Below are 25467 nucleotides of genomic sequence, written 5' to 3' on the forward strand. Positions count from 1 at the left end.
ACCTCATTGGAAGCTTCTCTGCCCTACACCCCAAGACCTCCAAAAAGCAAACCATCACAACTCCGTCAATGCCTACCCCCAATGACACTCTTCCTCAAGTTAACCCAACATAAGGAATGCCAAAATTAAAAGCACAGAACTTTGATCGTTATAAAGCAATTGCAAGTTTTTACAGGTAAGTGCAAATTCGCCTGTTCCACACAGATGGGAAATCAAATCACTCTCTACAGGTCAAACCTAATCATCAACAAGAATATGATTTCATGTGATTAGGATGGCCAATTAAATCATGAGGGAAATGGTTTTCCTTTGAAGAAGAAGATACATAATCCATCAGAAGCCAAGGGTTCTAGTCGTGTTGGGGACATGTTCCCAACACATTTTGGTTCATATTGTTGCCTAAAGATCGACAATGAGAATCGTCCTAATGGGCACTACTTGCTCCCATGGAGGTTGCAAGCAGATTCACTCCTGGCTGTCTGTTACAACGGGTCTGGCCAGAGCCCAGGTGACTAGTGCATCCAGAATGAATTCAACAACATTGTTCACAATTGCCACTGATGTAAGGAAGATATGCATACTAAGTTCATATATGAGATTGGGTTAGAACAAACCGGTTTCACTTCCCTATTCCATACACAGTGAACAGCAACTGATCCAATAACGGCAGGCACGATATATAGAAGAGCAGGCTGCAAGTACAAGAAGTAAACAGTAAAAGACAAGCTAGGAAAGATACGGAAAAAGGAAAAGTCAACACATTCCAAGAGAGGAATAATAAGTAAATACCTGTGCAGCTTGAAACCAATTCATCACAACAATGGTGAGGATCAAACCCAGTGTGTATCCAAAAAATGCACTCTTAAAATATCGAGTTTCTTTCCCCCTCGACACATCAAAACGCAGTGCCAATGCAACAAAAATACCTGTCCAAAGAAACAAAACCATTTTAATGATGAGAATCAGATTTGAACTACTACATGCTGAGCATCAAAAACTGTTTTGTAGACGAGGGCTACTATAAAAGCAATAAAGCTAACCAACTAAACAATGATTTCATAATACTCTATACAACTCAATAAAACAGCCCCACGCCAGCATCATTGTTGTCTCTTTCCAGCTTATTTGCAGTCAGCTTTACAAATCCTGTTTCACCAATCATCACAATCCAAAAAGGAATTCCCATGGTTGCATGGCAGAAGCTTCCCCATCCAGCCAGCCTCCTGACATTAGTCACCCTTTCAAGTTCCCACTGCTGATTACATAGCTGCTGTGTGTGGTTGTAGTGGGTAGTTGCTGGTCATTATATATAAAAGATGCGCAAGGTTAAAGAAAACTTTATGGAAATAAGGGTCATCTAGGCCATCTGGGTTAACAAGAAGACACGGTATGGGAACAGAATTCCCTTCTAATCTCGTCGTTCTTACCATGCAAATCTGCAGTCTTATGTGCGTCTTCATGTATATGAAATTATGACTGAAAGAGGGGGCATTGTACTCTCTAATATGGGTTGTTCCTTTTACCCCGAGCAATGCTGAAACAATTCATGCAGGAGAGATTGGAAAAAGGTGATTCGCCTCACAAACGCCAACAACAGCTGTGTTCAGGAATGGCCACTCTAGATGGGGGCCACCACAAACATGCACTTTCCCAAAAAAGAAAGGTCCACTCAATCAGACAGACCACATGTGTACATTGAATATCGATCATCGGTGATCTCTTCCTAATCATCCATCTCCCCATATACTTGAAACCACTTGATGAGTGATCCAGCCTGATTTTTTGGGCCAGGGCATGTTCAGTGGCACCACATGATGACTGGACCAAACCTCAAACACGTGCACCATATTGGCAAGGGTAGCGTATCACCTTAGCAATTTCTCTTACTTCTCCATTTCTTATGTGTCTTTACATTTTACATTCATACAGGTTGCTGCTATCAATAAAAAAGATGTTAGCAGAAAAAAGAAAGCAAATCCTGCACAATAAAGAGTATAAGCAGTACGTCCTACAAGCTGAGAACAATTCCACATGAATAAAATGCAGAGTGTCACAAGATAACAATCTACAGTTGAATTTCTACCAAGGAAATCTACAAAGACCCTAAAAGGGCAAATGAAGGCCAAAGGGACGTGGGTGGATGTTGTAAGAAAAGATTTGATGTATCTTTCTAACAAAAAAAAAAAAACTTGATGACTGATGGTCTAACTGATATTATGGCCACTGACTTAGTGGAATGGAGGAACAGGACTTGTGTAGCCGAGCCCAATTAGTTGGTACAAGGTTTGATGATGACAGCAACAACAATGGTGATGATGATGATGGCTATATGAATATGGAACCAAATCTGCAAGTACTTTCAAAGAATCTACCTTCTAGAAAGAGTCAAGAAGAAACAAGAGGAAACAAAAGTATGAATGAAGGATCCAAAATATCCAACCATATAAACTCGTATCAATTACTCAATTCAAACATAATTACAGCTTTTGTAACATCCCCAAGAAAATGATTGTAGGTTGGTTTGGTCCAGCTAATTAAAACCCTGACCTGGGATTACAATGTCCCCAAGCCCAAGCATGGAGAATGGTCTTGCAGTGTCCGATGTTGGAAACAGAAGCTGCAATAAACGGGAAAAAGTTACAGAGGCTGCATGATAGAGAAAAATGAATTTGACTTCAACTTGAAATCACACTGTTCAGAAATAGGTAAAACAAACTGTTCATCTTACTAACTTACTGTATTTACTAGAAGCGAGAGCTAACCTTTATAGGGGCATCAAATGACTTTGCAACACTAACCATCACTGGGGTAAAGAAGACCCAGAAGATATCATACACAAACAATCCAGCCTGCCAAAAGGATATCAAGTGTGAAACAAAACATATAATGAAGACCATGAGGATCTTTAAACGGCAACAATGTTTCTTTGAATAATCTGACTCGCTGAAGAAAGACACTATTGCACAACATCTTCAGAAAGTGCTAAAAAAATTTCATGAAGATGAATTGCAGTAGTGCCTGGATATTTTAGAAGCAACACAACAGTAAAGCTAGAACACCCTCTAGAGTGCATAACAAGTAAAACAAAACCCAAAAGAGGGCTACATGTCCCACAATAGAAATAAAAGCAATAAATGATCTCTAAAGTTGGACAAAAAGTCATGAAAGTTACAATTTCCAATCAAGAAATCATTGTGTTAATAAACTAACTTGGTAGAAAACTAACAGTCTGCTAACAGGAATAGATGTAAGAAATGAATAATCTTCTCCCTAAAGAAGCTGCGCTCATGAAAAATATACATACTGAGATCATGAAGATGATTGCACAATGGTCTAACTGATAAGATTTACTATTGACATCATCAAGCTGACTGCAAAAGAACATCACCAGTGTAGGCTAAACTTGTCCCGTCTAGTGTTGGAGGGGTTTGAGGCAAATCATGGCCTACTAGAGCTAAGGACCTCGAACATAAACTATGGTACGAGAATGAAAGTCTAAATGGGAAAAGGAGTTACGCAGATTGTGAAGTCCGTCAACTGGAGTTAACAATGGAGATGAGGTTAAAATCATTCAGGCATTGATGGTAGCAATAGTTTACTGTCACTTTCAAAATGGTGGTGACTGGTACGCAGTACACGTGTCATGTATCACAATCTCAATAGTCCAAATTATGGGTCCCATTGCGGATGAAGCAGAGCCAATAACCACACTGATTGGATGATCTTAACAATCTGTCTGCATCCATTGAATTTGGACCACTGATCATTGTATTTTTAGGCATGGAATTGACAACTGCAAATTGGATTTCTGGGATCTCTTTATCAGGGTGATTTTCAGTATGTGTTCCATCCACAATGGGACCTACCATTTGGTTGGTCCAGATGAGATATCATACAGTGCTCATGCCAGGAGTTTGTCCAGTATGTTGGGGTTTTCCATTTGTATAACTGAGGCCCATGGTTCAGTAATCCAAATTGCAGATACGATGGACCTCATTGTGGATGGTGCATGCACTGGAACATGCTAGCTATAGAATATCTAACCTTTTGGGGTGAATGTCAACCTTTGTTACATTTTATTTATTAACCCATATTTTAGGGGGCTTTGTTAACTGTATATTTGTTGGGCCACCTACTAAAAGGCTAGGATTTTTCGTCTGGGAGATTTTTTCGTGAGCAGACCATCCAGACTGGAACACGTGGTATCAGTGGACCCAACCTGTACACACTGAGAGCCTGAATAGTACTATGCAACATTTGGCCAAACCATCATCATATAAGTCCTGATAATTGCATGCCACTAGTATGAAAATGGTGATGAAACTATCACTATCGCACAGCCCGTCATTCAATCATATCAAACAGATTCCCCAAGCACAATTTCATTGAAATATAACCAAGTCTAGTTGTAGAATTTTGAAGTGTTTCCAGTAAAATAAAATAAGATTAAATAAGATAACCTTAATCAAAATAGAGGAGGCTGGTTCGATTGAAAGAAAAGAAATGTACCACCAGGGAATGATCCCCATAGAATACGGTTCTATCAAAATTTAAAGGAAAGAAATCAAATGTCAAGAGTCTATACTACACTAGCGGAATAAACATGTCTCCATTTCTGAACAAATAAGCAAGAGTTCATCGGACTACATGGGAAATTTCAACAGAATGGATACGAGGGTGAAAGACTACACATTGGAATGATGAATCCATACAAGCTGACACCAAACTTAAGGATAACATATGATTCCAGGTCAAAGACATAATCACTCAGGTACTATATTAGAGAGAGAGAGAGAGAGAGAGAGAGAGAGATGGGTGCAAACTGCAAAATTTCTTCAAAAGCAGAGGTGGGCACGGGATGACTCGATCCGGCTAACTCGACTCATCCAATTCGTTCAGATCCAACTCGACCCAAACCAAATGGGTGAGTCAGTCTGAACCAAGTAGGCTTCGCCCAATCCGAACTCAAACCGAGTCAAGTTAGAGTTACCTAGTAACTCAACCCGACTCGACCCAGTTATACTCGACTCGATCCGAAACCCGACTCAACTAGGATTTCGGTATATATATTTAAAAATAAAAATAAAAAAACAATAATAATAATAATAATTTATATCATCTCTAACCCTACCCGCCGCACCCTACCCCGACCCGATCCCAAACTCTCTCTCTCCCTCTCTCATCCTCTTCATCTTCCAAGCCCGGCCTCTCTCTCTCCCTCCCTCATCTTCCAAGCCCGGCCTCTCTCTCCCTCCCTCATCCTCCTCATCTTCCAAGCCCAGCCTCTCTCTCCCTCCCTCATCCTCCTCATCTTCCTGGCCTGGCAACCATCCACCATCATCACCGTCCTCCTCCGCCTCCTCTCTCTCCTCTCCACTCGCTCAGTCTCTACCTCCCTCATCTCTCAATCCGACTCGGTGCCAACTTGACCCGACTCGGTACTTCTGACCGGATTAGACTCAGTCCGGATCAATCCAAGCCAGACCGGACTCGGATCGAGTCGGGCGTGCTGGACTCCGTATCGAGTCAGATCGAGTTCGGGTCAGGCCTATTTCAAAACCGGATCGAGTTGAGTCAGCCCTAACTCGGTCCGATTCGACTCAATGCCCAGCTCTAACACAAACCAATTTTCTCAAATTACTCCAACCACACTTACCTGTGATGATTTCAAGATTTAGGAAGTATTAGGCACTACATAATTTTATATTATTAAACACACCAATTAACATTCTCCAAGAGAAATATCAAGAGGAACATAATAAAAATGATATAAACCACATAAGAGACTGAGCCGTATGGTTTCCAGTGAGCCACCATGCTGGTAGGCCACAGCCTAAAAACTCACAACAAGGAAACATCTTATCCATCCAGCAAATAGCCAGAAAATGTATACTTTGAGCGCTGAAGCATATTCAATGGGCAAAATTTAAACCCACTTGACAGTTGAGTTCTTTCATTATTGCCATTTTTGGACTATAGCGAAATTGGAAACAGATGCAGGTGTGGGAGCAGGGAAGCATCAGTTTCAAAACATTAGAAAGCATAAACAGCTAGGAAGCAAAATCAGGAGTGCGAGTCCAAAGGACAATTCAAAGAGAGAGAAGCGCCTAGTCAGAAGGATGATGTATATGCGGCAGGATGATGTACCAAGTCCCAACAGTATATGCAGCAGGATGATGTATTAATCGGGATTGGTTATCTAGTCGGCTGTAGTAAGGACAATGCATCAATTTATGACTGAAGACCAATTCTATTAGCAACCTGCATATGCACATGTGAAACTCAACCATTCCACGTGTGCAAGATCCAGGAAGTCCATTTCAGTCGTTCAGTGCCCAGCTGAAAATCAGGCTATAAGCGCGCTAAATGCAGATAGTCTATGATACTTTCCCAACCACACGTTTTGTCATACACACACAGCCCATCTGATGTGTGGACTGGCTGGCATTGGTGCTAACGAACATTCAACATGGAGACACACCTATTGAACAGCCCGGATCTCGCTCTACAACAGCAGGTGTGAATCCACGTGGGTTGAGCAGGTGCATATGAGCTGCTGCAAATAGCATGTCCACATAACCAGAAACAGTACATGTCATCTCAGGTCTGTAAATGGAATGATAAAAATATTGTGGAATAGATAATACGGTAGAGCCTGAAGGAACCAAAATATGGTAGAGCCATCTATCCATAGTACACGTAGCAGGGTGATCAAGCTATCAGGCCCATCCATCTACTGGGCCCATGAATGCCAAGTTGGCACATGTGCATCACGCATTGCAAGCGGCACATGTGAGATGGACCAATATAGCAATGTAAAATGACCAAGATGGGCAATGGGAATGCATCATGGATGGTATTTAGACATACATCAGCAAGTTATTAAAATTGGGGGGGGGGGGGGGAGGGGGGTGCGCGAATTTCCACCTTTTTTGTGAAAACAAACAACAAAAATGTCATTTCCTTTCCAACCCATTTCCTGAAAATCATCCCTTCTTTTTTTTTCTTTTTTCGTGAATCCAAACAGGCCCTATATAGATACCTTTCCTCCTAAAAGAAAAACAAGAATTTAAGCTTGCTGCTAGTTTTCTGCATGCGGTTCCACTGACAGCCTTATACAATACAAATTATTCAGTAAAAATGTTTTACTATCTCCCAAATGCACGTACCAGAATAGATCTGATGTCATGAAAAAATAGAACACGATGCTGTTGGAGTATTTTGGCTTGAGCCAGAAGAAAGGAGGACAATGAATAATTCAACTTAAATTATAAAGGAAACAAAAGTATTCCTCAAAGAGCACAGTTCAGAGCAAGTAAAAAGAGGAACAGAACACATTTTGGAAAGACCGGCCTGATTGGTACTGTATATTCAGAGACTAGAGCAAAACTAATAGAACCCTAGTTCACAGCTACAAATATATTCTTGGATAAAACATTTAATATAGGATCCAGTTCTTACCAATAGAATGCCACCAGTTTTAAAAGACCCAAGAGAGAGCATTTCTATTCCCTGCAAAATAAATTTTGGAATGAATTTGCCAGACATCTCATAGTGCATTTATCACATAACCAAATTCTGAGACAGACAATAATAAGCAGAGGAAATACGACTGACAGAAATTCTCGATCAGTTGTCATACATTCCATGAAAAGAGAGAAAGTACATGAACCAAATTCTCAGGCATAGTCAATGATAAGCAGAGGATATCCAACTGATAGAAATTTTCGTCGGCAATCATGCATTCCATAAAAATAGAGAAAGTACATGCCTTCCCAAGACATTAGATAACTAAAGGTGTATCATCATCATCATCATCATCATCATCATCATCATTGCATCCTTGTCCAAGACATTAGATAAATTTTCTAATCGATGAAAATTTTCATTGAGAAAGAGAAAGCAGAATAAACACTGGGAGAACAAGATCCCAGAACAAAACAGCGACCAAGGGAAACAACTGCCTCACAACCGAAATTGTGGCTCCAGAGTCCAGATCCAGGGAAAGGAAATGCTCGACCAGGACATAAGGACCATCACCCCAGCCCCAAAACATTAAAAAAATGAGTGGCAGTTAGAGACAATATCATCCATGATCATGCCTTCAAACTCTTTGCAAGAGAGAGCTCAATCGATAAGATTCCTAGTTCTACACCCCCAACACCTCTTGTGTCAAAAGCATCATCACCCAGCCCACCAGTTGAAATTCCTTCTAGTTTTGCACACCCCCTTCTTGAAATACATGAGCTGCTGAACCTTTCAAGCACCCATGAGATTCCAAAGAGAATGAAAAAAGGCACAAAATGTACATTGCCATTCCGCAATTGACAAAGAGGTGGTGAACTGACTCCAAGCACGATAGATAACTGGAGGCACAAGATTTGAAAAATAAGATAATGAAAGACCACAGGCTTCCAGACCAATTATCCATGAACCATGAAAAATCAGCAACCTGCAGCTAGCAATAAATTCATCAAACAGTTTGCTTGCCTATAAATCTTGGATCACTGAATTACACCTCTACTTTGGGCCTTGACACTCAATCAAATCAAATAGGAGAGCTACATGAGATTTTCATCTTGCACAGCTGCGGAGTGATAAAAGAAAGAACTCATCTTCTTTCTTTTTCTATTACCTTCCTCATGCATGTATAAGAACGAAACCATCCACAGTCTGCCTACCCAATAGCATAAAGGGAATTCCCATCGATTGCAGAAGAATAATATGGCAATTCTCTGAAAATACTGTACAACCCTTGGTAGTATGAAAAGGGGAAAGGAAAAGACGCAAAGGAGAAGGGAAAGACCGAATGGCCAATAATATAAAGCATTCCTATAGAACAAGAAAGGAAACTAAACAGATCGAATAGTGAAATGCAGAAAATCACGGACCTAAGTCTCAGTAACATGGGACCCTTTTTTTTACACACTCACTCACACCCACAAAGGTTAAGCGATAAAAAAAGCTTAAGAATGTAAGGACCCTTTTTTTTACACACTCACTCACACCCACACACACCACATGGGTACTCGAACCCATGACCTCGGTGTGGAAACGCACGCAGTCTACCACTGAGCCATGAGTAGGGACCCAAATGTTAGGACCCTTATTTCTTAAACCCCTTACCCCTTTTAACCAGCATACCCAATCGCTCCTGATTCAATGACATATTCTAGCCTCCCCCTTCCCTTTCCTTAAAATGGATAAGAAAAGAAAAGAGAAATAAGATGGAAAGGAAAAGGAGAGCTTAATCAGTTCTCCCGATTAACATTTTATTTATAATATCATCCTAAACCAAAAAAAGACATGGTGCACAGTGGGGGTACCAAAGACCATATACAATATGTAACACTTCTAACAATTTACAAGCATGCGCGCCTTCAGTTCATAAGCTGATGAAGTACCAAACAAGATTCTTATGAAGAAAATTTATCCAGTAATGGGCTAGTTATTCAATAATATGGATCACTTGTCAGTGGAGGTAGGCCCAAAAGGAGTGGGTGGAATTAGTAATAAAAGACCTGGGGACCTATGGTTTACCCAAGGATATGGTCCATGTGACAGAGTGCAATGGAGAAAACAAGATTCATGTAGCTGAGCCCAATTAGTTGGGATAAGGCTTAGACGATGATGCTGATGACTCTGAACAGAAGTGTACTCCTACAGAAGTCACAATGTTGTAGATGGTATAAGTGAGAATTTCATCCAAAACACATTCAAACAGCGGGCCCACACCTTTCCCTTCAAGGGTTGAAAGGTCACCAATCAATTCGCCATTTCTTTTCCTGGATAAATTCATGAATTAGTAAGTCAGTCTGCTTAGACATTTATTTAGATGGTTTTGGCTAATTTTCTTTTTCTTTTATTTCCCAATAGAGGTGCTTTGGAAATATGTTCAACTTTCCAATTGAACCTATGATGTTTCTTACTTCTATTTGTAGATAGCCTTAGTTGTCCCATGTTGCCTCACCATTACCACCACAATCTTTATTCATTTTTTAAGATTGTTTTGAGATCTAAGTGGTGGTTTTTTAATTGGTAACAAGCTAGCAGCTGATTCGTGCTGTAGCAGAAGGTAAATATATGTGATACTAAAGCTATAAAATGTTTGATGAGATCCTATTATTTGCTTCAGACCAAGGAATGCCAAATCGGTTACGTATCGGCCGATACGGCCGATACGTAACGGTAACGGTACGCACCGTTACCCGATTCGGGGCCGTATCGGCCGATACCAATTTTTGTACCCGTATCGGCCGATACGGGCGTAACGGCTGATACAGGCGTAACGGTCACCCGTAACGGTCAGCCCCGTAACGGTCGAAAAACGGCCATTTTTTTTTGCATTTTAAGGTCCGTTTTTGATGTTTTTTCGAAACTTCTTGCTTCCAAACTCCTTCTCACTCCTTCTACTGCTAATTTCGACCAACCTTGGCTGGATATTTGAGGAAAAAACACATTATATTGGCGGATTTTGTTGAATCAAAGCTTGGTGGGCCATTTTTCATAAATTTATCAAAAATAGGTATTTATACTTTTTTTAATATGTTTTGCTGTTTTAATTATCTCATATGATGTGTTAATCATAGTAGAACATGTTAATATCCATTTTACAGATTTGGGGTGCCATTTAATATTTTTTTAATATTTTTTTCTATTTACGCATGAATTTTGCCCCTTTTTTTTAAAATTCAAAAAATCAATTTTTAATGATTGTTTTGCTGTTTTAATCACTCCATATGATGTGTTAATCATAGTAGAACATGTTAATGTGCATTTTACAGATTTGGGGCCCATTTTATATTTTTTAAATATTTTTTTCTATTTACGCATGAATTTTGCCCCTTTTTTTAAAATTCAAAAAATCAAATTTTAATTATTTTTTTGAAGTTTTTAGCACTACATATGATGTGTTAATCATAGTGGAAAATGTTAATGTGCATTTTAGAGATTTGGGGTCTCATTTTATATTTTTTAAATATTTTTTTCTATTTACGCATGAATTTTGCCCCTTTTTTTAAAAATTCGAAAAATCAATTTTTAATGATTGTTTTGCTGTTTTAATCACTCCATATGATGTGTTAATCATAGTAGAACATGTTAATATGCATTTTACAGATTTGGGGTCCCATTTTATATTTTTTAAATATTTTTTTCTATTTACGCATGAATTTTGCCCCTTTTTTTTTAAATTCGAAAAATCAATTTTTAATGATTGTTTTGCTGTTTTAATCACTCCATATGATGTGTTAATCATAGTAGAACATGTTAATGTGCATTTTACAGATTTGGGGTCCCATTTTATATTTTTTAAATATTTTTTTCTATTTACGCATGAATTTTGCCCCTTTTTTTTAAAATTCGAAAAATCAATTTTTAATGGTTGTATTACTGTTTTAATCATGCCATATGATGTGTTAATCATGGTAGAATATGTTAATGTGCATTTTACAGATTTGGGGTGTCATTTTATAATTTTTTTCTATTTTCGAATTAGTGACTTTATGTTTTTATTTGCTTATATTGGACAGGTTTTGCCTTGGAGCTTCTTAGGGTTTAGTTAGAATATAAAATCATCTTTATTAACATAGGTCATACACAGATACACTCATACTCAAATCTAATTATCTAGTGTCTACCTAAGCCTAAAGAAATGTCTGGATCTGGCCAACAACAAGTAAGTGATGATATTGGATGGCAACATTGTGAGAGGGTTGGTGGTACTAGGCACCAAATGAAGTGCAAGTATTGTGATAGACTAGTGACTGGTGGAATTACCCGTCTCAAACAACATTTGGCACATCGAAAGGGTCAAGTTGCGCCATGTAGTAGAGTACCGAAAGAGATAATGCTTTTAATGCAAGCTAGTCTGGATGAGTCGAAGGGTAAACGTGCTGCTGTACAAAAGAAGAAAGATGATATTTTGGATGCAGCTCGACAGGAAGTGTTTGGTCCTGAATATATGGGCATTCGTGATGAAGATATTATTGATTCAGACGAAGATTCAGATCGAGAACTTACTATAACTAGGAGAGAGAGCTTGCGTCTAGCTCGTGAAGAGGAAGAACGTCGCCGCATGTTTGGCACGCATGGGTCAGTGCGTGATACGGGGGGGGGAGTGGGTGTGGGAGTGGGAGTGCAACTGGAAGTGCAACTGCTTCTGCAAGTGGGGGTGTGGGGGGTAGGTTTGGTGGGTTACGACGTATGTTTGGGAGCCGACGATAGACATCTTCACATGATTCCCCTATACGTTTGGATGAAGAAGTAAATGAGCCTAAGAGACCCTCTATTGATCCAATCCTATTTAGAAAAGAATCAACTAAACAAAAGAAGATAAAACAAATGTGGAGTAGAACTTCCGTTGAGAAATTAGGTAGAGCAGCAGCAAAGTTATTTATACATGCCAACATACCTCCTAACGCAGCCAATTCTCCATATTGGCAGGTGGTAATTGATGTAGCAGCAGAAGCAGGTGAAGGAATAAAAGCTCCTACGGCTAAGGAGATTAGGGAGAAATGGACAGATGCAGAGTATGCGGATGTGAAAGCATACGTGGCTACCTTTAAACCTGTATGGCAAGTCAGAGGATGCACAATCATGTGTGATGGTTGGACTGGCCCAACCAGACGTAGCATGATCAACTTCATGGTATACTGCCACTTAGGAACTATATACCACAAGTCAATTGATGCCTCAGAGGCAACCAAAAATTCTACTTATATTAATGAACTAATGGATAAAGTTGTGGACGAGATTGGAGAGGAGAATATAGTGCAGATTGTGACAGATAATGAAGCAACATATAAGCTTGCAGGACATATGTTGATGGATAAGAGAAAACATCTTTTTTGGTCACATGTACTGCCCATTGTATTAATCTTATATTGGAAGATATTGGGAAGAAGAAGAATATTAAGGAAATGGTCGAAAGGGCAAGGGAAGTGACGACGTTTATTTACAACCATAATCAAGTAGTTGCAATAATGAGAAAGTTTACGAAAGGACGAGAGTTGTTGAGGCCTGCGGCGACTAGATTCGCAACAAACTTTATAGCATTAGAGAGTTTATTACAGAATAGAGAAGAGTTGAGTGAGATGTTCGCTTCCCGAGAATGGCTCAACACAAAACATGGGAAGAAGACATCAGGAATACCGGTCGAAGTTGTGAACACCATACGGGACAATAAATATTGGAAGAAGGTCAAGGCGATCCTAAAGGTGATGGAGCCACTAATGAGGGTACTCCGTCTTGTTGAATCCGATGAAGCACCTACCATGGGCTTCATATATGATGCCATGGATAAGGTAAAGCTTGCAATTCAACGTGATTGTAGAAGTTGGCAGACTTATTGGAAGATGATCGACAAGAGATGGACAAACCAACTCTATCACGATCTTCATGCAGCAGGTTACTACCTAAATCCTAGGTATAGATATGCCCAATCATTTGTTGTGGATGATGAAGTTCGTGTCGGGCTAAAAAATGTGATAAAGAGATTAGAGCCTGACTTAGATCTGCAAATAAAGGCATTAAATGAATTAGATACATTTGGAAATCGCCTTGGTAGCTTTGGAGATGCTCTTGCACAGCATGCAGTATCTAGATTGCAACCGGCCGAATGGTGGATTAATTTCGGAGAGAGTACGAAGGCTCTCCAAAAAATTGCAGTAAAGGTTTTGAGCCAGACAACATCTTCCTCTAGCTGCGAAAGGAATTGGAGTTGTTTTGCGCTCATTCATTCAAAGAATAGGAATAGATTGCAGACTAGAACATTAGATAGACTTGTCTTCATGCACTACAATATAAAACTAAGAATGCGACGACATCATAGGAGCATTACAGTTACTGATGAGGATAATATTTATGATGAGGATGACCCACTTCTACCTTGGTTGGAAATAAGGGAAAAACAAATTGAAGAGGATAGTGAAGAATTGGAAATTGATGACCCAGAAATACGCAGAGCGCAACAAGAGAGTCGTGCAGATGTGTTGGACCCAGTAAGAGGGGCAGCGTTTATGCCACGTACAGATACGGCTCAAGATCAACAAAAGAGTACGAGCAGTGGTAGCGTGACCGTGTCGGATGAAGACGATGATCCCCCTGCCCCTGGTGCTGGCACTTCTGGTGTTGCTCAGTGCCCTATACAGCCGTCTACAGATCACGATGTCGATGAACAGCGACGAGGTGGTACACGAGGTTGGACTTATGAGTGTACCGAGTCACGATACAGCCAGCAGGAGGTGGGTACATCTAGTGGTGCACCGGGTCCGGGAGGTTCGGAACATCAGCAGGCTCATGGTCTTGGTTATTATGATGGATATTCTTATGGTGAATTGAATTATGATGGTTATACTGAGCCTGTTCCATCACATTCATGTTGGAGTAGCCCTCCTGATCAATATCCATATGATTATAGATATCCGATCCAAATCTAAGTTACTCATCACAAGCAGACGCACTCTCAATCTCAAGATTCTCAACTGAGTATGGGCACCAGTATGGCTATTCGACGCACTCGGTAGATATCCTTATTCCGGTCGAGTCGTTGCCTAGTCGAGGATCACCATCCTCTAGTTTCGTTGATCTAGTATTTCCTTCCACTGGATATTATGGATATGTAGCACCTACACCTATCGGATAACCTGATGGTGACGATGACGATGATGTGGAGGTCGAGCAACCACAAAAAAGCGATTTTCATTTTGGTGGTGACTTGTGATTGTGACTTGTGAGTATATATTTGTGTTAAGGTAAGTATTTGTTGCAGCAGACAGCTCACAACAGTATTATTGCAAGACGCGAGTACACACTTGACACTGCCGAACTTGTATTTAAAATAGCTCCCCTGACAACCAATCAAGTAATCCTTAATCAAGTTGCAGGGGAGTATATCAGACACTACTAATTATTTTTTTTAATATTCTTGACTTGAGGATGGATGATAGGTCATAGATAGGAATTACACTATCACAGTCACGTGCATGGTGCACCACACTGCACAGGACCACAGGTATGTTCGAGAAATTCCTCAAAAATAATTGCAAACACCTGATGTAAGATATTTTCATTTTACATTCATTCTAATATATCTATCATTGATAGTAGATAGTTAGAAAATTAAATATATGATCAAATTCAGGTTATCTGGTTCATAAATTCATCAGACAGTCCGATACAACTTCTCACCAAAGAGTGGACCGTTACACCACCATAAACATGTTCCAATTTATAAATGAATGCATATTTGGAATGCTTAGAATATTCTGGATTTAATCCATATTTTTTCATATTTTTTTGGCAAAAAAAAAATTTTGCGCCGTTACGGGCCGTTACGCCCCCGTATCACTGTTACGCCCCCGTATCCGTATCGGTTTTGGAAGACACCGTTACGCCAACCGATACCGATACGGGATACCTTGCTTCAGACCCTTAGGGAACCTCATTTCTTTTGCTAGAATAACCAATATTTACTAATATATAGAATAACCAAGAAACTTGCCAGTTAGGAGTGAGTTGATACGAGTTGAGGGCTCTCAAAGGGCAAGGGAAAGTCCCAAAAGGACATGGATGATTGTAGTAAGAAAAGACTTGATAAGCTCTTGTCTAACTGGAGGTATGGCCCTTGATAGAGTGCAATGGTGGATCATGAATCATGTAGCCAACCCCAAGTACTCGTGATGATGATGATTTTACAATTAAAATTAACCAGACCCAACTAGACTCAGCCCAACTTTAATTGTGTCCATCACATGGACACAATCTGAACCTGACTAGATCCGATTTTTAAACGGGTCCAAAAGGCGAGACCCGAACCCGACCCTTTTTCTTAACAGGTCCAATAAATGGGAGCCCAGGCAATTAAAATCAGGTCGGTTCCATAAGGTACCCACAGGTCTGGGTACGCATTGGCAGCCTGCATAGAACCTCATATGGAATAGCTATGGCCATTTACAGATGATGTTCAGAAATCCTGAATCTCTGGAGGAAAACGTGAGATTTTTAGAGCATTATCATTGAAAAACTGAAGCAACACTGATGATAAATGTTTGGGCATATGGTAAAAATCACAGGTCCAAAGGAAAGCATTAGAATTTCAAAAGCAATGTTGCAGGGTAAAAACTGAAGCAACGCGGATAACAAATGTTTAGGCATATGGTAAAAATCACAGGTCTAGAGGAAAGCATGAGAATTTCAAAAGCAATGTTGCAGGGAAAAAAGTGAAGCGAAACTCATGACACATGTTTAGGCACATAGAATCACTCACTAGTAGCTCTTACTGAAAACCATTTTCCCAATGCAATAGAAAAGATAAAACACACGAATAATATATAAGCTCCATGAAGAAATTATCAGAAATGCCGCTTTTTGTTGATGGGGTGCAAACAAACCTGAATGCAAAATGCAAGCCCCAATATATTGTTTGCAAGCCAATGCTTTTTTGAAGCATACCATGCACAGAAAAAAGTTCCGGGAATAGCTGCAACAATCTGAGACTTTGTGAACTCCACCTCCACAGCTGTTAAAGAAATGCAGGAAAACATCATCGGCAAACGAGATGCAGAATATAGGTATACCTACAGCTCAACTAAGTTGGATGACAAGAAATAAAAAATTGAGAGAACACCACCGACACACTGCCCAACTATTGCAGTCAAAAACAAAATCTATCGGCTTCCCTCGGCAATCCTTTTACTGTCACAACTATGTAATTCATTCAAAAATGGATGTGCTAAAAATCTATTACACTGGACAAACAGAATATGGAAGTCACTGTTTTCCCTTCATAAATAAAATGCAAAAGCATTTATTACCTTGGGATATATATCTTGACAGATGAATTAATTAAATGAAACTGCATGTACATCCTTTCTAGGGTGTTTGAGGGTTACAAGTAATGCATAAGATCTTGCTGCAATCAATCATCCCATGCCGGGTGGGTTGTCTACACAATCAAAATTTTAGATGATAGCACATCCCCCATACATGCCACGTGCCAACATGGCACACGTGTGAGACCCAAGCTGTCTGTTAGGTGTATGGTGTGTGCACTAATGGATGACCTGGCCCAAGAATCGGCTGGTCCACTAATCATGTGGACCACGATGTACAGAACAAAATAACAGTCCAAAGAATAGTTGGTGAATAGTCGACATTCAATGTCTATTTATGCCCACCTGATGAACCCACCTAACGGATAGCTTGGATCTCCCAAATTTGTGACATGTTGGCATATGCAGAGGTGTGTACAGGAGATGGGCTATGCATGTGGGGGATCAGCAGATGTCTAAACTGAAGTATTGAAATAAAATAAGATATCGGTGTGATCTGATGTACAAAATTTCAATATAATGATATTCCTCGAAGTGTAACATGAGAACAATTTCAGGCTCCACATGCTACAATACAAGAAAAGCAGCACAATGCGGCAATCGACATTCTTCATACCATTTAAGTACACTGACGCATGGGGAATGAACGTCATTCAGAAGCCAGAAATAGTGAAGGTTGCTCAAATAATGTTACAGTTTGTTTACGTAACTCCCACTAAGATACTGGAAATGCTTGGCATGGGATGGATATCAATCCAACAAAACATTTCTACAATAAATGCATTCTTGGTTTCTAGAGTTCTGTGCACAACCAATGCAAGATTGCCAGAGCAGACATACGAATACGAGTAATCAAAACATCATATGAATGACAAAACTAAGCAACCCAGATGAGGAATCAAGTATGCAACTTAGACATGTGGTGTGTGTGGGTGTGTGTGGGTGTGAGGGACTCTACTCATGGCTCAGTGAAACCAAGGTCATGGGTTCAAGTACCCATGTGGTGTGTGTGGGTGTGAGGGTGTGTGTGGGTGTGAGGGTGTGTGTGTAAAAAGAAAAGTGTACGACGTAGACATGATGGAAGCAAATTGGTCAATGTGACATGAGAATCTGCATAGAAAGAATGAGAAATAGCACACATACAGTGGAAATATGGAAGATGCCAGCAAATGAGGTCCTCGTTCCAACGTTTTGGAAGAAAACGCCTAATAGCAGGTAGTAAGGTCGCACTGCTCAGAAGAATCAAAGATGAATGAGACATCAAAGCAACAGATTGCATAGTTCCAATAGCCAACATCAAACAAGAAATTTTAGCAGTAAGAACCATACGGAAAGAACATACGAAAGTGCGATGATCCCAAGTATAAAAAAGTAGCATGTCAGTACAGCATTAACCAAGTCTTTTGATAGAAACTTGAAGAGTAAAAACAGCGATAGAAGCATCGCACTTCCAACCAGAGGAAAGCGCATGGCGTGCTCATTTGACATCATCTCCTGCAAGTATTAAACATGTCACAAGAAAATCCTGATGAATGCACATCAATCGAACTGAGACAAGGAAGACTCTACCTACCGAAGGAGGTGTTGGCTTGACAGACCGATGGCAACCCACATAAACTGCCAGGCATGCTGTTAAAATTACATTCAAATTTGGATCTACATTCACGACAAGCGGTGCCAAAGTTAAACCTGCAATACCATGAGCATTAGTATCACATCTACATGCTAAAACTCTTCACAAATGAGGAGGATTATTACTGAAAAACCTCACTTCAAGCATTACTATAATAAATCAAATCAAACTATTTCACGATACTTGCAAAGATCTTGTCATAAAAATAAGATATCCAGGTCACATCAGCATAAAATAGAAAATAATCCAAGTAACAAGCTTCCAACTACAGGCACCATAAAAAGAAAAATGATCTCTGCAAAAACATGACAAACAAACCAGGCAGGTACTGGTTCCATAATCAATAAAGATTATCAGAAAGAAGAAGAACAAGAACAAGAACAGGAAGGAGAAGAAGAAAAGGAAGAATAAGCAGGCCAAGAAGAAGAAGAATGAAACAAACATGTGCATCAGACAATTGAATTGATCAGTATCAACCACTTGCAGTTGACTCAATCAGTCAAGACCAAGGTTGGCCGTGGGATATTTCAATTTTGTAAGAACTTGAAAAGAAAATCAGGGTGCATTTATTGCAGGCAGACCAATACTGAATTGCGCCCTCATTGCCAATGAATCCATTGATTCTTGCTTCAAGGAAGGTGTGAAAGGCATAGTATGCAAGCTGGATATTGAAAAGGCTTATAAAGGGGTGTTTCAATCCTCTTGTAAATACCCAAAAACATATAATCATTATTTACTTTTGTAATTCCATCAGCGTTCCCAATGTAACATTGGCATGTACGTATGCCATCTCTAAACCCAAGGCAGAAAACATAAAATCAATGGGGGCCATTGTGATATATGTGACTTATCCACGCAGCCCATCCCTTTCGCAAGCTCATTTTAGAGCATGAGCTGAAAAATGAGACAAATCCAAAGCTCGCTCAAGTAGACCACACGATAATAAACAGCGGGATTTGAACGCCTACCATTGAAAACTTCTTAGGGGCCCAGTAGTTTTGGATGAAGCTGATATTTGTATTTTCCTTTTATTCATTGTCTTTGTGTCCTTATGAACAGGTTAGATGACAAACGAACATTAATGTGGGCCCTAGGAAGGAAATAACTTTCAATGGTGGACATCTTTAAGCTCATTGTTTCCAGTGGTGTGGTCCACTTGAGCTTCAGATCTGCCTCATTTTTTTTACTCATGCCCTAAAATGAATGGACGGCATGGGATAAGTCCCATACATCATGGTGGGGCCCACAAATTTAAGTCAGCCCTTTCTGAACCGATTTTCGAGGACAAAATATTAATTGATCACCATCTCTTGGGAAACATTTGTAAAAAGTAATAATGGCTTATTTCTATGCATTTGCACAAGGATTTGAAAAAACAAACACCCCCATATGACCACATGGATTGGACTTTTTCGGATTATATGCTAGGTCGCATGGGATGAAGCAAGAATTCGAGAGGATGGATCAGGGAGTGGATTCGGTCAGCTAGTTCACTATTTTGAGAATACAGATGTCCACCAATGTGTTGAGGCAGTTGGTGGGAGGTTTTGGATGTAAGGCAGGGTGTTTTCCTTCCACATATCTGGCCCTCCCTCTATGCATTAAGAAACTAGCAAAGCACCAATGGGATAGAGCAGTAGAAAGGTTTGAGAGGAATTAGCTGGTTGAAAAGTAGATATCTGTCATTGGGCAGTAGGGTAACACTCATAAGCCAATATTATGGATTTGGGAAAGGAACTTGGCACTATTGAGCAAATGGTGGTGGAGGTTTGTGACAAAGGAAGACTCCATGTGGAGAAAGGTTATAGCAGCGAAATATGGATGCGAAAGGGGGGGATGGTCAACTAAGGACTCATCCTTATATAAAGCATCAGGAATATGGAAAGGGGTGTCAAATGTGAAAGCCAAGTTTAAGGGACCGGATTTTCCCTAGGTAATGGGGAGAAGACCCGATTTAGCGGCAGAAAGTGACATCTTGGTTTTAGAGATGTTACTCAATAGTGCGTTTGCATGGCTTTTTTTGTAGAGATAACTGAAATTTTATTAAAAGACTTGCCAAGCAATGGGGAAAGAATATAACCTGAAGCTAGGACTAAAACCAAGAAGAAAAATCAGCAGATTTGAGGAAGGAATCTTTCTGATGAGAAGATCTAAGACTTTGTGACGCTCCTAGATAGTATCCAACTCAATGCTCCATCTATAGGGAAGAGAGACCAAATGGTGTAGTGCAAGGATAAGTCTGGTAGTTTCTTGGTTCTCACTCTTTCTACAAGATGTTTTGCTACCCTTGGATGGACAGCACAAACCTCTTTCAAGTGGAGCTATGGGGCTCCTTTGAAAGTGACAGCTTTTGCGTGGTTAGTAGGAAGGAAACATATGCTAACAGCTGACAACCTTCAAAAAAAGGGCAAGTATCGTATCAGTGGATACGGCCATATCGTATCCGCATCGGCACGAGATGATATGTGATACAAGTCATATCGGCCTGATACGAAAAAATGGACCTATAGTGGCCATATCGGCTAATACAGGGTGTATCGGCACTCATATGGGGACGATACGACTGATATGCCTATAAAAGGCCATTTTTTATTTTTTTTTATTTTTTATTTTTTTCAAAATTTAACTCATGTATCCTCTTCTTCTTTTTTTCATTTAAACTATGGAAAGAGCTTAAAACTCATTTTGGGCTAGATCTAGACCTATTTTGGGATCAAAACAAGTTATTTGAATGGGATGCGACAAATCGAAGCAAAGTGAACCATTGTGGAAAAACTTGGAAAGTAGGGTAAACCTTCACTTTCTTTTTTATATTTCCATCTTCTTTTTGTTGTATTTCAATGTGTGGACCTAATGGGCCCTAATTCACCAAATCATACTTGATTTGTGTTCAATTACGGCCCATTTAGTTGACCTTCAACAAGTCAAACCGACAAACAACATTCTCATCAAAGAATAGTCCGATACACCATCATATGCATGTCCAAAATACCAAAAAAATGATTGATTCTTGAATATTTTATTATTCTCTTTTTTTCCTAATATTTTTCTTAATTCTTTGACCGATATAGGCCGATACAGTCCCGATACCAATACATGGAGCCGCATCGTATCATTTTTCCGTCAAGCCGATATGCCAACCAATACTGACATTCAGAACGATGGCAATGATAATTCCAAATGTATGCATTATGTGTATGAGGGACTTGAAATCAATAGATCATTTGTTTATTCATTATCTGTTTGCTCAAGAGGCGTGGTCTAGTTTTTTCAATTCATTCGGTATGTCATGAGTGCTACTAGGTATCATGGAGGTGATGTTCTTATCGTGGCATGGGGCTAGCCTTGGGAAGCAAGAGAGGGCTGCATGGAAGTTATCATTGTTGGCCGGATTATGGACCATTTGGGAGGAAAGGAATGGGAAAGGTTCCAATAATTTGAGTTCCTCTGTCTCATGTGGTTTGTAGGGCTAAGCTATGTTTGGTAGGGTGAATCTCTTGTATAGAACCTTAAAGAGATACAAATTTTCTTTCCTTTGACTGGGTTGTAAGCTTTTGAGCCATCTCGGCGCCTTTTCAATAAATTCACATTATTATTATTTTTTTTAATGAATTTGAAAAACTCAAGTAATGCAATCAGGTTTTTTGAAATTCAATAACCTTACAAGTCAAACTCAAATGACTTGATCAAGAATTCAACCAAATAACAATCCACATTCAATCAAACTTGAATCCTTGTTTTTGGATGTCCACCAAGTTTGATGGTACAGACATTACGATGAAAGGGATGCTTAACATTTACAACAGCACAGTTTCGAGATAAGCATCCAAAGTTAGCACACTAAACCAAACCCCTTTTTACTCTCGCTTCTTTTTTGCGCAAGGAAAAGAAACACACCTGCTAGAGCCAGATTTGCAACCCGTTCGCTGGTCTTCATTGCCAACAACTCGAAATCAACAGCTATATTGTAGATTCTTGAACACAAGAAGAAGAGATATAGGATCAGTTTGTCAAATTTGCACTGAAGAGTTTGCCATGTGATGTTACTGAATGCATACAATTCTTGAATAAAACTTCTACAATCAAATCAAAGAAAATCTCAAGCAGAGATCTTTCCCCTTGACACAGGCCCTGCAATAGAAAACAAAAGTAAATTAGATGGAAGCTAAATGCATTTGCTTAACAAATGCCTACATTGAAAAAATTTTCCTATTGCATGAATGGTATATACATGTATGATACCCAAAGAGGGTCACTTATTCAGCAGCCACTTGCCATGTGTGTGGATATCCTGGGCCATGCATCAGGTGGGCCCCTCAGCCCTCCATGTAGATGCCCTGGCCCAAAAATCAAGCCGTTAACTCTTTGGGGATACCACCTATGTATGTATGTTTAGTTGTTTACATTCATCTGTTATACATTTTTATGAATATGCACATGCATATATGAAGTAAGGGATTCAATGCCCCCAGAGGCACAAATTTTGCATGCCTCCTTATCATGTACCATGCAAGTGGCACATGTGAGTGTTGATTTGAACCATGCATCATGAGGGCTCTGAATTGATTGGGTACCACCGCCAACGTAGTCATCTTAGCCTTTCTCCTAACAATTAGGGGTTCGCTTCTGAACATAGATTCACGAAGTTATACAATCGGCTTCCCAAACAAGCCTCAATAATCCTCTTTGAGCTCTTGGAACCAGCGATATTAGAGGTTCAAATTCCACTTACCAGACTCGAAGAGCCAGGTATTTTATTTACTATCACTACCATCAAACAAACTATAACAGATTTAATAAGCCACTCATGGTTTCACTGTTTGAATTAATTCATGCTTACACATGAATGGTTTGATCTTGAGACAAGCCGAAAATTTGCTTGGAATATCATAACCAACTAACAAATGAACATTTTCTCACTGAATGTGAACCATGCTGATTTTTATCTTTTACTGCCAATTTAAACATGACCTATTAAAAGGTTAGGACTGTCCAAGCTGTTTTTTAAGGATATGATCCATTCACAACTGGACCTGCTGAATGAACAGTTCTGGCCTCATTCATGTGTGCCACATGCACTGAAATGATGTGGAGGCACGGTAACTCCATAGATTAGGCAGTAGATCAGTTCTAGCATATATACCAGAGAGATGATGTAGGGATCCCATTGCAGAATAGCATATGAACGCATGGGCAATACAATCAATTGATCTATACTTCCAATAGGGCCATAGCACACTTCATGGGCCAACATGCCAAAATCTCACTATCAAATGATTCTATCCACCCAACTGTTGGGTACCCTTTTTAGCCATTTGTTTTGCAAGCAATCGATCGGATGGTCAGGATTGTGTAATCAAAGTGATTCTATGCAACAATAAACAATCCAAGATGGTCACCACCAGATCAATGATCAAATTGAGAATACCTCTTGTTTGATTAACAACCTTGATCGTCCATTTTGTGCTTGATCAAATGTTGGTTAGAATCATCCTATGATTAGTGGGTTGAACAAAACAGACAGTCCACACTGACTGATCGATTTGTCCAATCAACAAGTCATAGCACTGCAACTTATAGTGCTTTGAGAGCCCAGGATCATTTCACACACATATATGGATATGACAGGAAGCAGATTGCCTGTGGCACGACATGGCCCAAGTTCTATGGGGCCCACCGTGATGTACGTGTTTTATCCACACCATCCATCCGTTTCACCAGCTCATTTTAGGGCATGAGTCCAAAAATGATGCAGATCCAAATCTCAGGTGGACCACACCACAGGAAACAGTGGTGATTGAATGTCCACCACTAAAAACTTTCTAGGTCCCACTGTAATGTTCATTTGCCATACAACATGTTGATTAGGTCACACAGACCTGGATGAAGGGAAAACACAAATATCAGCTTGATACAAAACTTCTGTGGCCCCCAAGAAGTTTCTAGTGGTGGCAATTCAATCACCACTATTTCCTATGATGTGGTCCACCTGAGACTTGGATCTGCCTCATTTTTGGGCTCCTACCATAGAATGAGCTAGCAAAATGGATGGACGGCATGGATAAAACACATACATCACAGTGGGCCCCACAGAGCTTGGGCCACGTCATGCCACAGGGATATCCCTGTGGCACCCACTACAGGCAATCCGCTTCCAATTTGACAACATTCACCATGTGGCAAAACTGCATATATGTTCACACGACGGAACAATCATCCATCCAGACCGCCTGTTTGATGGCCCATCCCTGTGACGGTCCATACGCCACCAACCATACTATTCAGATGACACTATCCATCCGATCAACAACAGACCTTCTGCACACACTCGATCACCCGAAAGTTAGGCGATCCATCCAACGATCAGGATCTGTGACTGGCACAAATCGCAAAATCCCGACAATATAAAAAGATGAAATTTCCAAAAAGAGGAGCCTGAGATTTTCATATGAACTTTCAGAAACAGGAAAAAAGAGAGAGAAATCCAAATATTTGAATGAAGAAAATAAGGATACAAGCAATTAGGGTTTTTTGTTATCACCGACAATTTCCAAGGGCAAAATAGGAAAAAAGAAAAGGAAAATTGGAAGAAGAAGGAGAAGCGGTTTCGCGTACCGGAAACGGAACGAAGCGGGCAGAGGCTTTGCTCGCCCGATACCGTTACAGATCCGAAAGCTGTCGATGGTGTCGATGGTTTTGGTGGGCAGAGAAGGAAGGGTTTTTCTTTCGAAGAATTATAATAACCTCAACCAGCTGGGTCGCGGACTTCCTCTACCTAGGTCCTGCTGGGGGTAGTAACCAATCCGCGTTCCCCAATCAACACGGTGCGACCCTTACCGTGGGGCCCACCTTGACGTATGTATTCCGTATCCACACCGTCCATCCGTTTTTCCAGATCCAATTATCAGGTGGACCATATCATAAGAAACAGTGGAGATTGACCATTAATGGGCCACGAAAGTTTTGGATCCAGCTTATATTTGTTTTTTTCCCTTCTTCAGC

The 25467-nt window shown here is 40.0% G+C and overlaps 1 protein-coding gene across 1 annotated transcript in view; it reads right to left on the bottom strand.

The window, feature by feature from the left end:
* Window positions 1-25242, bottom strand: part of LOC131251226 (signal peptide peptidase 1-like) — a 35549-nt gene extending 10307 nt beyond the window's left edge. Inside the window, exons 1-12 of the mRNA XM_058251830.1 lie at window positions 25081-25242; window positions 22524-22596; window positions 22363-22439; window positions 18406-18521; window positions 18175-18326; window positions 17976-18061; window positions 16392-16519; window positions 7462-7512; window positions 2763-2849; window positions 2548-2617; window positions 790-926; window positions 615-692 (exon numbers count right to left, since the gene is read on the bottom strand). Coding sequence (XP_058107813.1) covers window positions 615-692; window positions 790-926; window positions 2548-2617; window positions 2763-2849; window positions 7462-7512; window positions 16392-16519; window positions 17976-18061; window positions 18175-18326; window positions 18406-18521; window positions 22363-22402 — 945 coding nt within the window. The 5' untranslated portion in view covers window positions 22403-22439; window positions 22524-22596; window positions 25081-25242. The remainder of the gene's footprint in view (window positions 1-614; window positions 693-789; window positions 927-2547; window positions 2618-2762; window positions 2850-7461; window positions 7513-16391; window positions 16520-17975; window positions 18062-18174; window positions 18327-18405; window positions 18522-22362; window positions 22440-22523; window positions 22597-25080) is intronic.
* Window positions 25243-25467: the final 225 nt, after the last annotated feature.

This window comes from Magnolia sinica, chromosome 7, assembly GCF_029962835.1.
Source record: "Magnolia sinica isolate HGM2019 chromosome 7, MsV1, whole genome shotgun sequence".
NCBI classification, from domain to species: Eukaryota; Viridiplantae; Streptophyta; class Magnoliopsida; order Magnoliales; family Magnoliaceae; genus Magnolia; species Magnolia sinica.